This window comes from Pogoniulus pusillus, chromosome 32 (genome assembly GCF_015220805.1).
Source record: "Pogoniulus pusillus isolate bPogPus1 chromosome 32, bPogPus1.pri, whole genome shotgun sequence".
Lineage (NCBI taxonomy): Eukaryota > Metazoa > Chordata > Aves > Piciformes > Lybiidae > Pogoniulus > Pogoniulus pusillus.
In genome coordinates, this window is record NC_087295.1 from 3,246,723 (window position 1) to 3,258,914 (window position 12,192).

The 12,192-nt window shown below is 49.0% G+C and overlaps 1 protein-coding gene across 8 annotated transcripts in view; it reads right to left on the reverse strand.

The window, feature by feature from the left end:
- The window catches only part of ELMO1 (engulfment and cell motility 1), a 340,489-nt gene that overhangs the window by 128,184 nt on the left and 200,113 nt on the right, over nucleotides 1-12,192 (reverse strand). For all 8 annotated transcript variants that reach the window (XM_064170010.1, XM_064170011.1, XM_064170009.1 and 5 more), the window contains one exon: nucleotides 6,106-6,210. In XM_064170010.1, the coding sequence (XP_064026080.1) occupies nucleotides 6,106-6,210 (105 nt within the window). The remainder of the gene's footprint in view (nucleotides 1-6,105; nucleotides 6,211-12,192) is intronic.

Genomic DNA, 12,192 nt, shown 5'->3' on the forward strand with positions numbered 1-12,192 from the left:
ATTATCTCCAGGGATGGGGTCTCAACCACCTCCGTGGGCAACTTGTTGCAGTGTTCCACCACCCTCATGGTGCAGAACTTAGAATCATAGAATCAACCAGGTTGGAAGAGACCTCCAAGCTCAGCCAGCCCAACCTAGCACCCAGCCCTGGCCAAGCAACCAGACCATGGCACTAAGTGCCCCAGCCAGGCTTGGCTTCAACACCTCCAGCCACAGAGACTCCACCACCTCCCTGGGCATCCCATTCCAATGCCAATCACTCTCTCTGACAACAACTTCCTCCTAACATCCAGCCTAGACCTCCCCTGGCACAACTTGAGACTGTGTCCCCTTGTTTTGTTGCTGGGTGCCTGGCAGAAGAGCCCAACCCCACCTGGCTACAGCCTCCCTGCAGGTAGCTGTAGGCAGCAATGAGGTCACTCCTTAGATGATCTTTTGAGGTCCCTTCCAGCCTCTGACAGTCTATGATTCTATGAAACCACCAGACAGAAACATTCTTCCTTGACTGGGAAGGAATTATTGACTTAGCCAGTCCCTTAATCCCTCACATTTAAGATTAAACTGGCTCAAAGAATACTGCCCACAGCAACTGTTGATGTAATTCTCAGATTTCTGAACCATCCTCAGAACTTGGCAATAGAAGAGAGATTCATTCTGATTAAGAAGCAAATACAGGAGCAGAAGGCAAGACCCACTATAGCGGCACCAGTAAATCCCACAGCACACAATCCAATAGGCTTTGCTGCACTACTGAAATCAACATTTCTCTAGAGCTATATCTTGTGACACTATCTAAAAGGATTCTGTGTGAATAAAGACCAAGCTTCTGAGCAGTCAGCTGTAAGCTGCTACAGAAAGCTTCAAACAGCTAACAAAGGTGGCAAAAACCTCCTCAGACCCAAACCAAAAAGTCAGGCAGCATTTTATATCAAATGTTTTAGGCAGAGGCTGAGGGAGCTGGGGGTGTGCAGCCTGCAGCAGAGGAGGCTCAGGGCAGAGCTCATTGCTGCCTACAGCTACCTGCAGGGAGGCTGTAGCCAGGTGGGGTTGGGCTCTGCTGCCAGGCACCCAGCAACAGAACAAGGGGACACAGTCTCAAGTTGTGCCAGGGGAGGTCTAGGCTGGATATTAGGAGAAGTTGTTGGCAGAGAGAGCGAATGGAATTGGAATGGGCTGCCCAGGGAGGTGGTGGAGTTACTGTGGCTGGAGGTGTTGAAGCCAAGCCTGGCTGGGGCATTAGTTCCATGGTCTAGTTGATTGGATAGGGCTGAGTGCTAGGTTGGACTGGCTGAGCTTGGAGCTCTCTTCCAACCTGGGGAGGTCTAGGCTGGTATAGGCATGGTCCCTCTGGATGGATCCCTGCCCTCTAGCAGGTTGACTATGCCACACAGCTTGGTGCCACCAACAGACTTGCTGAGGGTGCACTGATTCCTCTGTCCATGTCACTGACAAAGATGTTCAACAGCACTGGTGCCAGCACTGACCCCTGAGGGACACCACTTGGCACTGGTGTCCAGGTGGACATTGTGCCCTTGATCACCACTCTCAGATAGCTGAGTAGAAAACAAGAACTGGACAGACTGGCAAAGAAAAGAGCACATGAGCAAGATGGGAATCAGGCAGTTTGGTCTCGTGTGGAAGCCTGCACTCCTTCACCAATCACACCAGAGAGGCTCATGCAACAAAGCTCACTTTCCTCTCTACCTTTAGCAGGGCAGAAATCCTTTATGGCCTTTTCCCTGTTCTTTCTGGGAGAGGAGAAAAAAAATAAATGGCATGGCAGAAATCAAGCTCAGTTTTTCTTTCAAAGAAAAGACTGAAATGAGAAGTTGGACTACTCATATCTGATCAGGCTGGAAGGAGTAGGCACGAGGGGAGGCTGTGAATTGGCGGAAGGATGTGTAGGCAGCCTCCTATAGAACAACTGCATGGGTTAGAAAGTGTACGGCAGACAGTCTGTGACTCAACCCTTTACAGCTCTGAAAGGCCTCTGCAGGATGCCAGCAATCTTCCTGCCTGCATTACCAGCACTCACAAACAGCACCTGCTCCTCCACTCCGACTTCTGAAGGCTTCAAAAGGAAAAGAAGTCCCTTCTGAACCTCCCCCAAAGCATCTCAAGTGTCTCTGCATGGCAGTGGTCTGAATAACAGATCTTCCAGCTTGGCAGGTGCAGGGGAAAGGGGATTTCTAGAGAACCACTGAATGCCAGGTTAGAAGGGACCCCAAGGGTTATCTGGTGCAACTTCTCCAGAAGAGAGTGGAGATGAAATGTACCCTGTCAACCTGAGTCTTAACACTGACCAGTGCAGTGGAAACCACCACTTCGATTGGGTGATGATCTAGGGTCATGAAGATGCTCAGAGGGCTGCAGCAGCCCTGCTTGTGAGGACAGACTGAGAGAGTTGGGGCTCTGCAGCCTGGGGAAGAGAAGGCTTCAAAGAGACCTTGGAGTGGCCTTCCAGTATATGAAGGGGGCTACAGGAGGGCTGGGGAGGGACTACTGACAATGACAGGACAAGGAGGAATGGGTTTAAACCGGCAGAGGGGAGATTGAAACTGGATGTTAGGAAGAAGTTGTTTGCAGTGAGGGTGGTGAGACACTGGCACAGGTTGCCCAGGGAGGTTGGCCATGACAGCAGCACAGAATGGGATCTCTGTGTCCTTCTCATGCTGAGAACACCAGAACTGGAGTTGGGCTCTCAGCAGAGCAGATGAATTGCTCATTAATCCCTTGCACATGAAGAGACAACAGTATGTGTCTTCTCAAGGCAGCATCTCCCCCTGAAGCAGCAGTGTGCTGGTCATCAGCACAGAAGAGAAACACAGACAAGTCACCAACCTGTCAGCCAGCAAAAGGAAAACCATGGGAATGAGAAATGTGGAGCACACCAAAGCCTTCCTCATACAGGATTTCCTTGTGACTCAGCTGACTTACTGGGAAATGCAACAACCACCAAAGAAAACTCTACACTCGATCTCATCTGAAGGTTGTCACCACAGTTAGATGCCTGTGAGCAAAAAGATGTCACTTTAAAGAGGATATTTCAGTGTTAGTGCATTGGCTTCTAATGTAGATGCAGCTGCTGTAAATTCTGTGTACCCAATGGCATCTGCTCCTTCTGCCTGGAAACACTGTTCAATTAGCCATGATCCAAGATGAATGCCAGTCCACTTCACAACTGGAGCAGCAGATCTGATTATGCTGCCTGCCATCAGGAACATCTGAAGGGACACTGCACAGACAGCTCACCCAAACTGCAAGGCTCTGTGTGTCTATAGAAGCACAGCAGGCACACACACGACACATCCAAACGAGAGACAACCAACATCAAACCTCTCTTTTTGGGTCACAAATAAAAGGAATGCTCTGATTTGATTTCTTTAGCTTGCACTGCAAACCAGATGGAGTCCACCTCACAGAATTAACCAGTTTGGAAAAGACCTCTGAGATTATCCAGTCCAACCTACCACCTAACACCTTCTAATTAACTAAACCATGGCACTAAGGGCCTCATTCAGTCTCCTTATAAACACCTCCAGGGATGGTGACTCCACCACCTCCCCTGGCAGCCCATTCCGATGGCAAATCACTCTTGCTGTGAAGAATTTCTTCCTAACATCCAACCTAAACCTGCTCTGGCACAGTTTGAGTATCAATAATAGCAATCTCTGAGGTGCATTATGTACAAAAACACAGCAAATTAGTAGAGACTCCCAAGCACGTGAACACACAAAACATTCCTTTTGTGCTTACATCTCTCTCCTCATTGTGGCTTGAAAACAAAATGCATCTGAGTAGACCTGTACCACAAATGCCCAAACAAATCCATGACAAAGCATCAACAAAGGGAGATACTACTAGCACAGAATCACAGAAACATGAGGTTGGTAAAGCCCCTCAGGATCACAAGTCCAAACCAGAACCCTACTCTACAAGACTCACCTTAAACTATAGCCTTAAGCACTACATCCAAACCAGCCTTAAACACATGCAGGGTGGATGACTCCAGCACCTCCCTGGGCAGCTCATTCCAGTCCCTGACCACTCTCTCCGTGAAAAACATTTTCCTAATGTCCAGTCTAAACCTCCCCAGCCTCAGCTTGAAGCCATTGCTCCTTGTTCTGTCTCAAATTACCTATGAGAAGAATCACAGAATCAAGCAGGTTGGAAGAGACCTCCAAGCTCAGCCAGTCCAACCTAGCACCCAGCCTTGGCCAATCAACCAGACCATGGCACTAAGTGCCCCAGCCAGGATTGGCTTCAACACCTCCAGGCACAGCCACTCCACCACCTCCCTGGGCAGCCCATTCCAATGCCAATCACTCTCTCTGCCAACAACTTCCTCCTAACATCCAGCCTAGACCTCCCCTGGCACAACTTGACACTGTGTCCCCTTGTTCTGTTGCTGCTTGCCTGGCAGAAGAGCCCAACCCCACCTGGCTACAGCCTCCCTGCAGGTAGTTGCAGACAGCAATGAGCTCTGCCCTGAGCCTCCTCTTCTGCAGGCTGCACACCCCCAGCTCCCTCAGCCTCTCCTCACAGGGCTGTGCTCCAGGCCCCTCTCCAGCTTTGTCACCCTTCTCTGGACAGAGCCCAGCAGCAGAATCTCCACGACACACCTTCAGGCAGTTATAGACAGCAGTGGTACCATAATAGTATTACCCCATCAAGTTTTTTTTCCTCAGCCCATTTTTCACACTCAGGAAAGTTCTGAAGGCACACTGCTGCCAGTTCTCAGTTACAAAACTCTCTGCTTTAAAGCCTGTTTCAAATGGTAAGTTCTACTTTTATTTTTAAAGTGAGTAGAAGGTGAAGCTGAAGTAGCTTTGGAGCTGGGGAGAGGGGAACTTGTCTGCTCCAAGAGAATAAAAAACTACCATATATATAAATTATCTGTCAGGAAGCTTTGTTCCAATCATTTTCTTCACTCTTAGCTTTAATTATACACTCTGACTGTCCTGTAATTATGTAGCTTAGGAAGCTGCCAATTATTTCCTGTGGAAACTTTGAGAAGTGCTTGCAGGGATTCAACACTCCTTCCATCAATGCACTCCACAAACTGTCTCCACCTTTTAACAGCAAAGTCTCTGATGACAGCAACTGACTATTCAAAGAGGAAGACGAAAAGACTTTCAGCACAGTTCAGCACTGATAGTAGCAGACAATTCATTAAAGATAAATAAAGAAAAGCAACCTCAACAGGAAACTGATTCAATGAGAAACTGTTTACAACAACAATATTCTACCAAAGGAGACCTCAGAATCAAATCAAATTGGATGTGAGGAACAAGTTCGGCACCATGAGGGGAAGTGGAACACTGCAACAGGTTACCAAGAGAGGTGGCTGAGGTCCCATCCCTGGAGATCATAGAATTAAAGAATCAACCAGGTTGGAAGAGAGCTGCAAGCTCAGCCAGCCCAACCTAGCACTCAGCCCTGGCCAAGCAACCAGACCATGCCACTAAGTGCCCCAGCCAGGCTTGGCTTCAACACCTCCAGGCACAGCCACTCCACCACCTCCATGGGCAGCCCATTCCAATGCCAATCACTCTCTCTGGCAGGAACTTCCTCCTAACATCCAGCCTAGACCTGCCCTGGCACAACTTCAGACTGTGCCCCCTGTTCTGTTGCTGGCTGCCTGGCAGCAGAGCCCAACCCCACCTGGCTACAGCCTCCCTGCAGGTAGCTGCAGGCTGCACCCCCTCAGCTCCCTCAGCCTCTCCTCACAGGGCTCTGCTCCAGGCCCCTCCCCAGCTTTGGCGCCCTCCTGTGGACACCTTCCAGCATCTCAACATCTCTCTGCAATGGAGGAGCCCAGAACTGGACACAGCACTCAAAGGGTGTCCTGAGCAGTGCTGAGCACAGGGGCAGAATAACCTCCCTTGTCCTGCTGGCCACCCTGCTCCTGAGCCAGCCCAGGATGCCACTGGCTCTCCTGCCCACCTGGGCACACTGCTGGCTCAGCTTCAGCTACTCTCTACCAGCACCCTTAGGTCACTCTCAGTCGCTCTGTCCCCAGCCTGTAGTGCTGCTTGGGGTTGTTGAGGTCCAAGTGTAGAACCCTGCAAGCACACAGAAGTCCAAGAGAGGAATAAGCCTTACCCGGATATAAGCATCCTGGTGGTGTTTGGCAAAGTAGAGCATGTTGTCAAGGGCTAGCATCCCTGGAGGTGTCTGTGTAAAATCCATTGCTGGGTTGACATGATTCTGTGAACAGACAATGAGATCACTCAATTAACATCTAATTAACCACTGTGTCCAGTTCTGCCCCCTCCAAGATCAAGAAAGGCATAGAGCTGCTTGAGGAATCACAGAGTTAACCATTTTGGAAAAGACCTCTGAGATCATTGAGTCAAACTTATCACCTAACCCTTCTATTTAACTAAACCAGGGGACAAAGTGCCTCACCCAGCCACCTCTTAATCACCTTCAGGGATGGTGACTCCACCACCTCCCTGGGCAGCCATTCCACTGCCAATCACTCTTGCTTTGAAGAACTTCTAACATCCAGCCTAAACAAGAGGACACAGCTTGTGGCTGCCTGGCTGCTCTCAGCCACTCTGTCCCCAGCCTGTAGTGCTGCTTGGGGTTGTTGTGGCCAAAGTGTAGAACCCTGAACTTGGCCTTGTTCAGTCTCATCCCATTGGCCTCTGCCCACCCATCCAGCCTGGCCAGGTCCCTCTGCAGGGCTCTCCTACCCTCCAACAGCTCCACACCTGCTCCTAGCTTGGTGTTATCTGCAAACTGACTGATGCTGGACTCAATCCCCTGCTCCAGATCATCAATAAAGATATTGAACAGGACTGGGCCCAGCAGTCCCTGGGGGATCCACTGGAGGGCAGGACTGGTGCCAGCTGCCAGCTGGATGTGGCTCCATTCACCACTGTTCTCTGGGCCCAGCCCTCCAGACAGTTCTTGACCCGTACCAGAGTTAATTTGCCCAAGCCACCAGCTGCCAGCTGTGCCAGGAGCTCGCCACAAGAAACACTGCCTGTGGCCTGGCTTTTGCATCACTCTCATTGCTGAAAGCCTGCAGCTGCCTCGGCATTGTGACACAGGAAGGTTTCCCTGGCTGTTCCACAAGGGCACTTCTAGTCTGCCAGCCCTGGGTGATAGAGGCTGCTAAACGTGCTGAGAGCTGAGCAGCAAAGAGCAGCAGAGATTTCTCTTGTTTCTACTGTGTGCTCAGGCTCTGATCCACCCCACCTGACTGCCAAAACACGAGTTTTACTACTTCTCATCCTCTTGAGCCTGCCAGGCCACGAAGCTGTAGCAATGTCAGATTCCACTCTCTTGCTCAGCTTTAGACAAACGATAGGCTGGGTTTAGCCATTCAATAATTCACACTCACAAGGAAAGATTAGAAACAGTAAGGAAGCTGAAATGACACTGCTGAAACTTTAAAAGCAGACAAAGATATGGGCTGAGGGTTTTTTTTTTGCCTGAAAATGGCATGCACAACCTGCTCCTTTTACACCTCCAGCTCAGAGAAGAGGTGCACAAGCAAAGCAATTAGAGGTCCATCACTTTGCAACAGGGAGTCAGGAGGATGGTTGGGATTCTTGATTTCCAACCTCTAAGCTATTCTATGAAGGGACAATGAAAACCAGCACAAAAACTGCTTCAAATGCATTCACAAAGCCCAACAGACTTCAGGTTCTTGGGGGGGGGGGGGGGGGAGGGAAATCCTTTTCTCCAGTTTTCAAGCATTTCAGAAAGTGCATTTTGAGAGAGGCTGTGTCTGGCAGACACACAAATGTCTCACCCACTCATTCCAAACCCTACATGAATGTCTTAGCAGGACCTTCTATGCATTTAATTCCACCTTCATTTTGTGTGTGAATCATGGAAACACAGAGTCACAGAATGGTTTGAGTTGGAAGGGACTTCCAAAGGTCATTCAAGTCCAACCCTCTCTGCAGTCAGCAGGGGCATCGTCAACCACATCTGGTTACCTAGAGCCCTCTGAAGCCTCACCTTGAGTATCTCCAGGGATGAGGCTTCAACAATCTGTTCCAGTGTTCCACTACCCTCATGGTGCAGAACTTGTTCCTAATATCCAATCTGAATCTGCTCTGCTCTAATTTCAAGCCACTGCCTCTCATCCTATCCCTACAGACCTTTGCAAACAGCCTTCTGCAGCCTTCTTGTAGCCCCCTCCAGGCACTGGCAGGATACTATTAGGTGTCTCTGGAGACTTCTCCATGCTGAACAACCCCAGCACCCTCAGCCTTTCTTCACCGCAGAGGTTTTCCAGCCCCCTGATCATTTTTGTGACCCTGCCCTCTGGACCTGCTCCATCAGGTCCACATCCTTCTTGTATCAAGGACACCACAGTTGGAAGTGCAAGTCCTGAAGACATTGGTTAATACTTTGCCTTGCCATGGGTCTATTTCCTCAGGAAAGCTGTTTGGAAGCTGTTACCAAGGAACCATACAGCATCAGTTTTACAAAGCCTTTTGCAAGCAGAACTTCAGCACAGGGCTGCACATCCTCTCTTCACCTCCACACTGAGGCAGACTACTCTTGGGTAAGTACAGAGAGAGCATCAAGATCCATCTACCTGTCTCCAGCTATTAAAAGCCTAGCACTCATTTCACTTGTATTCACACACAATGTCAAAAGCAGGACTCCAAATAAAAAGGCTGACCCTCCTGCTGCTTGAATAGTTTCTTCCTTAATTCCCTTCCACATCTTAAATTCTATGGAAACATCAACAAGAAGCAGCAAGGGCATGAGAAATCTCTCCACATTTAGTAAGGATGACTCATTTGGTCTCTTAGCATCACTACTAGTTCTATGTTCAATCAGAAATAAAACATCTCTCCATCACTTACTACTTTTTCCTCCAAGTCAAGCCTATGAACTCAGCTCTTTCCAGTTGGATATTTTTTTTTCCAAGAGCTTCTGTCACTTTTGATCCCAGGATAACTGGGACTTGATCTTCAGCTCTGTTCAGTTAAATAACAGGAGGTATGCTAGCTGATAATAGCTGAGGATCCACAAGACAGCTCTGGCACGCATGAGATGCTACATTATCTTTCATTATTCTCCCAAACCCAAAGGATTGCCAGTTCCTTTGTTCCTTTCCTTCTCTCTCCCTCCCCCTAAACCCCACCTTTTCTTCACGTGTGGAATGTTTGTGGTTGAAAAAGAGCTTGTTGGGAAAGGGTTCAGAAGGGAGATCACAGGTTAGAAAAGACCTCCAAGACCATCGAGTCCAACCTGTCACCTAAGACCTTCTAATTAACTAACCCATGGCACTAAGTGCCTCATCCAGCCTCCTTTTAAACACCTCCAGGGATGGAGACTCCACCACCTCCCTGGGCAGCCCATTCCAATGCCAATCACTCTTGCTGTGAAGAACTTCTTCCTAACATCCAGCCTAAACCTGCCCTGGTGCAGTTTGAGGCTGTGTCCCCTTGTTCTGTTGCTGGGTGCCTGGCAGAAGAGCCCAACCCCACCTGGCTACAGCCTCCCTTCAGGTAGTTGTAGAGAACAATGAGGTCAGCCCTGAGCCTCCTCTTCTCCAGGCTAAAGAACCAAGCTAAACAACTAGAAATGTGTCTGTGATTTAGGAAACCACAGGTTCATTTGTATCCCTAGATGAAAAAGCTCCTGTGCACTTGAACTGTTTTGGTCTTATTCTTGGTGAAAATAGTTTATCTAACCTCCAGCTGCTAAAAAGCTGAAAGAACTAGCAAAATACAAAGCAGAAACCATCTTTTAGAACATTGGGGTTTTTTTTGGTGTTCATTATAATGTTCTCTCCTCTTCTCCAGGCTGCACACCCTCAGCCTCTCCTCACAGGGCTGAGCTCCAGCCCCTTCCCCAGCTTTGATGCCCTTCTCTGGACACCTTCCAGCACCTCAACATCTTTCTTAAATTGCTACAAAGCTAAACCATCTAAAAAGCTGCAGTGACTAATTCAGGAGTATGGAAACAGCCCCACCCACACCATAACTTATTAACTGTATGGGAGCACAAGGCTCCGGGCACGTCGGCTGCAGTCTGTTCAGCACAGAGGCGACAGCGCTTCCCTCCTTCAAAAAGCCAAGAGTAAGAGCCACAAATAGAACAGATTTACTCTTAGAATGGAATTTTGGGGTTTTTTTCCAGGTAATTTTGTATTTTTCTTCCCTCACCAGGCTGAAGTATTATCAGTGGCCTGAGATGTGGCAAGCTGCACAAGATTACAGCTATTCCACATAATTATGCTCATTCACCCTAGCATTCTCGGGCAGTCCTAGCTGTGTAAACCTTTCTTCTCTGTGCTGAATGGCTCCACTGTTTGGATTTTATGCTTCCAAGGCAATCTCTGAGGGATGTATAGATTTCACTGATAAGAATGTGTCCTGATACCTCACCACAGCAATGGTCCACTGTCTGCAGATGGCTGCTGATGGAATAAGAGCTGCTCGCTCTGTATATGCTTTCTGGCAATGTTAGTGTCCACATAGAACCACAGAATCAGTCAGGGCTGCAAGGATCATCCAGTTCCAACTCCCCTGCCATGGGCAGGGACACCTCATATTAGATTAGGTTGCCCAGAGCCTCATCCAGCCTGGCCACCCCCAGGGATGGAGCCTCAACCACCTCCCTGGGCAACCCACTCCAGACTCTCACCACCGTCATGGTGAAGAACTTCTTCCTAACACCCAGTCTCAATCTCCCCATTTCCAGCTTTGTTCCATTCCCCCCAGTCCTATCACTACCTGACAGCCTAAAAAGTCCCTCCCCAGCTTTTTTGTAGGCCCTTGTAAGATACTGAAAGGCCACAAGAAGGTCACCTGGGAGCCTTCTCCTCTCTGGACTGAACAGCCCCAATTCTCTCAGTCTCTCCTCATAGCAGAGGGCTGGAGCTGCTCTGCTTATCCTCATGGCCCTTCTCTGAACATCTTCCAGCACATCCACAGCCCTCTTGCAGCAGAGGCTCCAGAACTGGATGCAGCACTCCAAGTGGGGCCTTACCAGCGTGGGGTAGAGGGGAAGGGTCACTTCCCTCACCCTGCTCTTGATGCAAGCCCACACTCTGGTTGCATTCGTGAACACACCGAAGCACAAACCCCATTACTTGCCTGTTAGAGCTGCCAGAATGTTCACTGTAAAGGTCACAGAACCCTGGAGCAGGCTGTGGAGTTTCCCTCTCTGGAGACCAAGAACTTGCATGGATGCACTCCTGTGTGATCTGCCCTAGGTGAGCCTGCTCTGGCAGGGAGGTTGGACTGGAGGATCTCCAGAGGTCCCTTCAATTCCTATCATCCTGTAACTGTGTGAAACAAACTACTGAGCCCTGCCACATCCAAATGTGTGGAGCTTGCCTGTGCCCATGCGTTTGTTACCATGACACACACCCTCCTCATAGAATCATCATAGAATCAACTAGGTTGGAAGAGACCTTCAAGATCATCCAGTCCAACCTATCCCCCAGCCCTGGCCAGTCAACTAGGCCATGGCACTAAGTGCCTCATCCAGTCTTTTCTTGAACACCTCCAGGGACTAGATGAGCTTTAAAGGTCACTTCCCACCCAAACCATTCTATGATTTGCAAGGCAATTTTAAACAAAGTAATTTAAAATAAATCCCCAAATTCACATACCATTAGGAGCTGCAGGTGACCCCAAGAGATCATCCAGTCCAACCTCACATCACCACTAAGCACCAGACAGAAACTCCACTTACAGTGCGCTCCGTAACAAACTGCAACACGCGAGCCACATCAAGCAACTTTTTCTTACCCCACACCCCCCCCGAGGTATCATTTAGCCTTAACACCAAATATCTGCTGGCATTCGACTGAAAAACGGGAATTTACAGCCCAGAACAGTGATTTCTGCTCTTTCTGAGCCTGGAGTGATGTTTGACTCATGCAAGTGAGCTGTTGAACCCCCGTTTGGTACGATGCGAGCGCCCTCTGCTGTGCAACAGCACAAATCGCTCCGCAGCCTCCTCTGGAAGTGAGATTCAGCTGCACTCTAAATCATAGCAGTCCTTATAAATAAAGGATTTCAATGTTAAAGGGGAAAAAAAGCAACAACGACCTGACAAACATTCAGTATTTCTATAAAGAGATCTAAGTATTCATTTAGAAAACCTTCTGTGAGGCTACTGTGTGGAGCTGCTCACTGCTGAATGAGCTAAAAGGTTAAGCAAGTCAAATATTCCTTTGTTTCACAGAATCACAGAAGG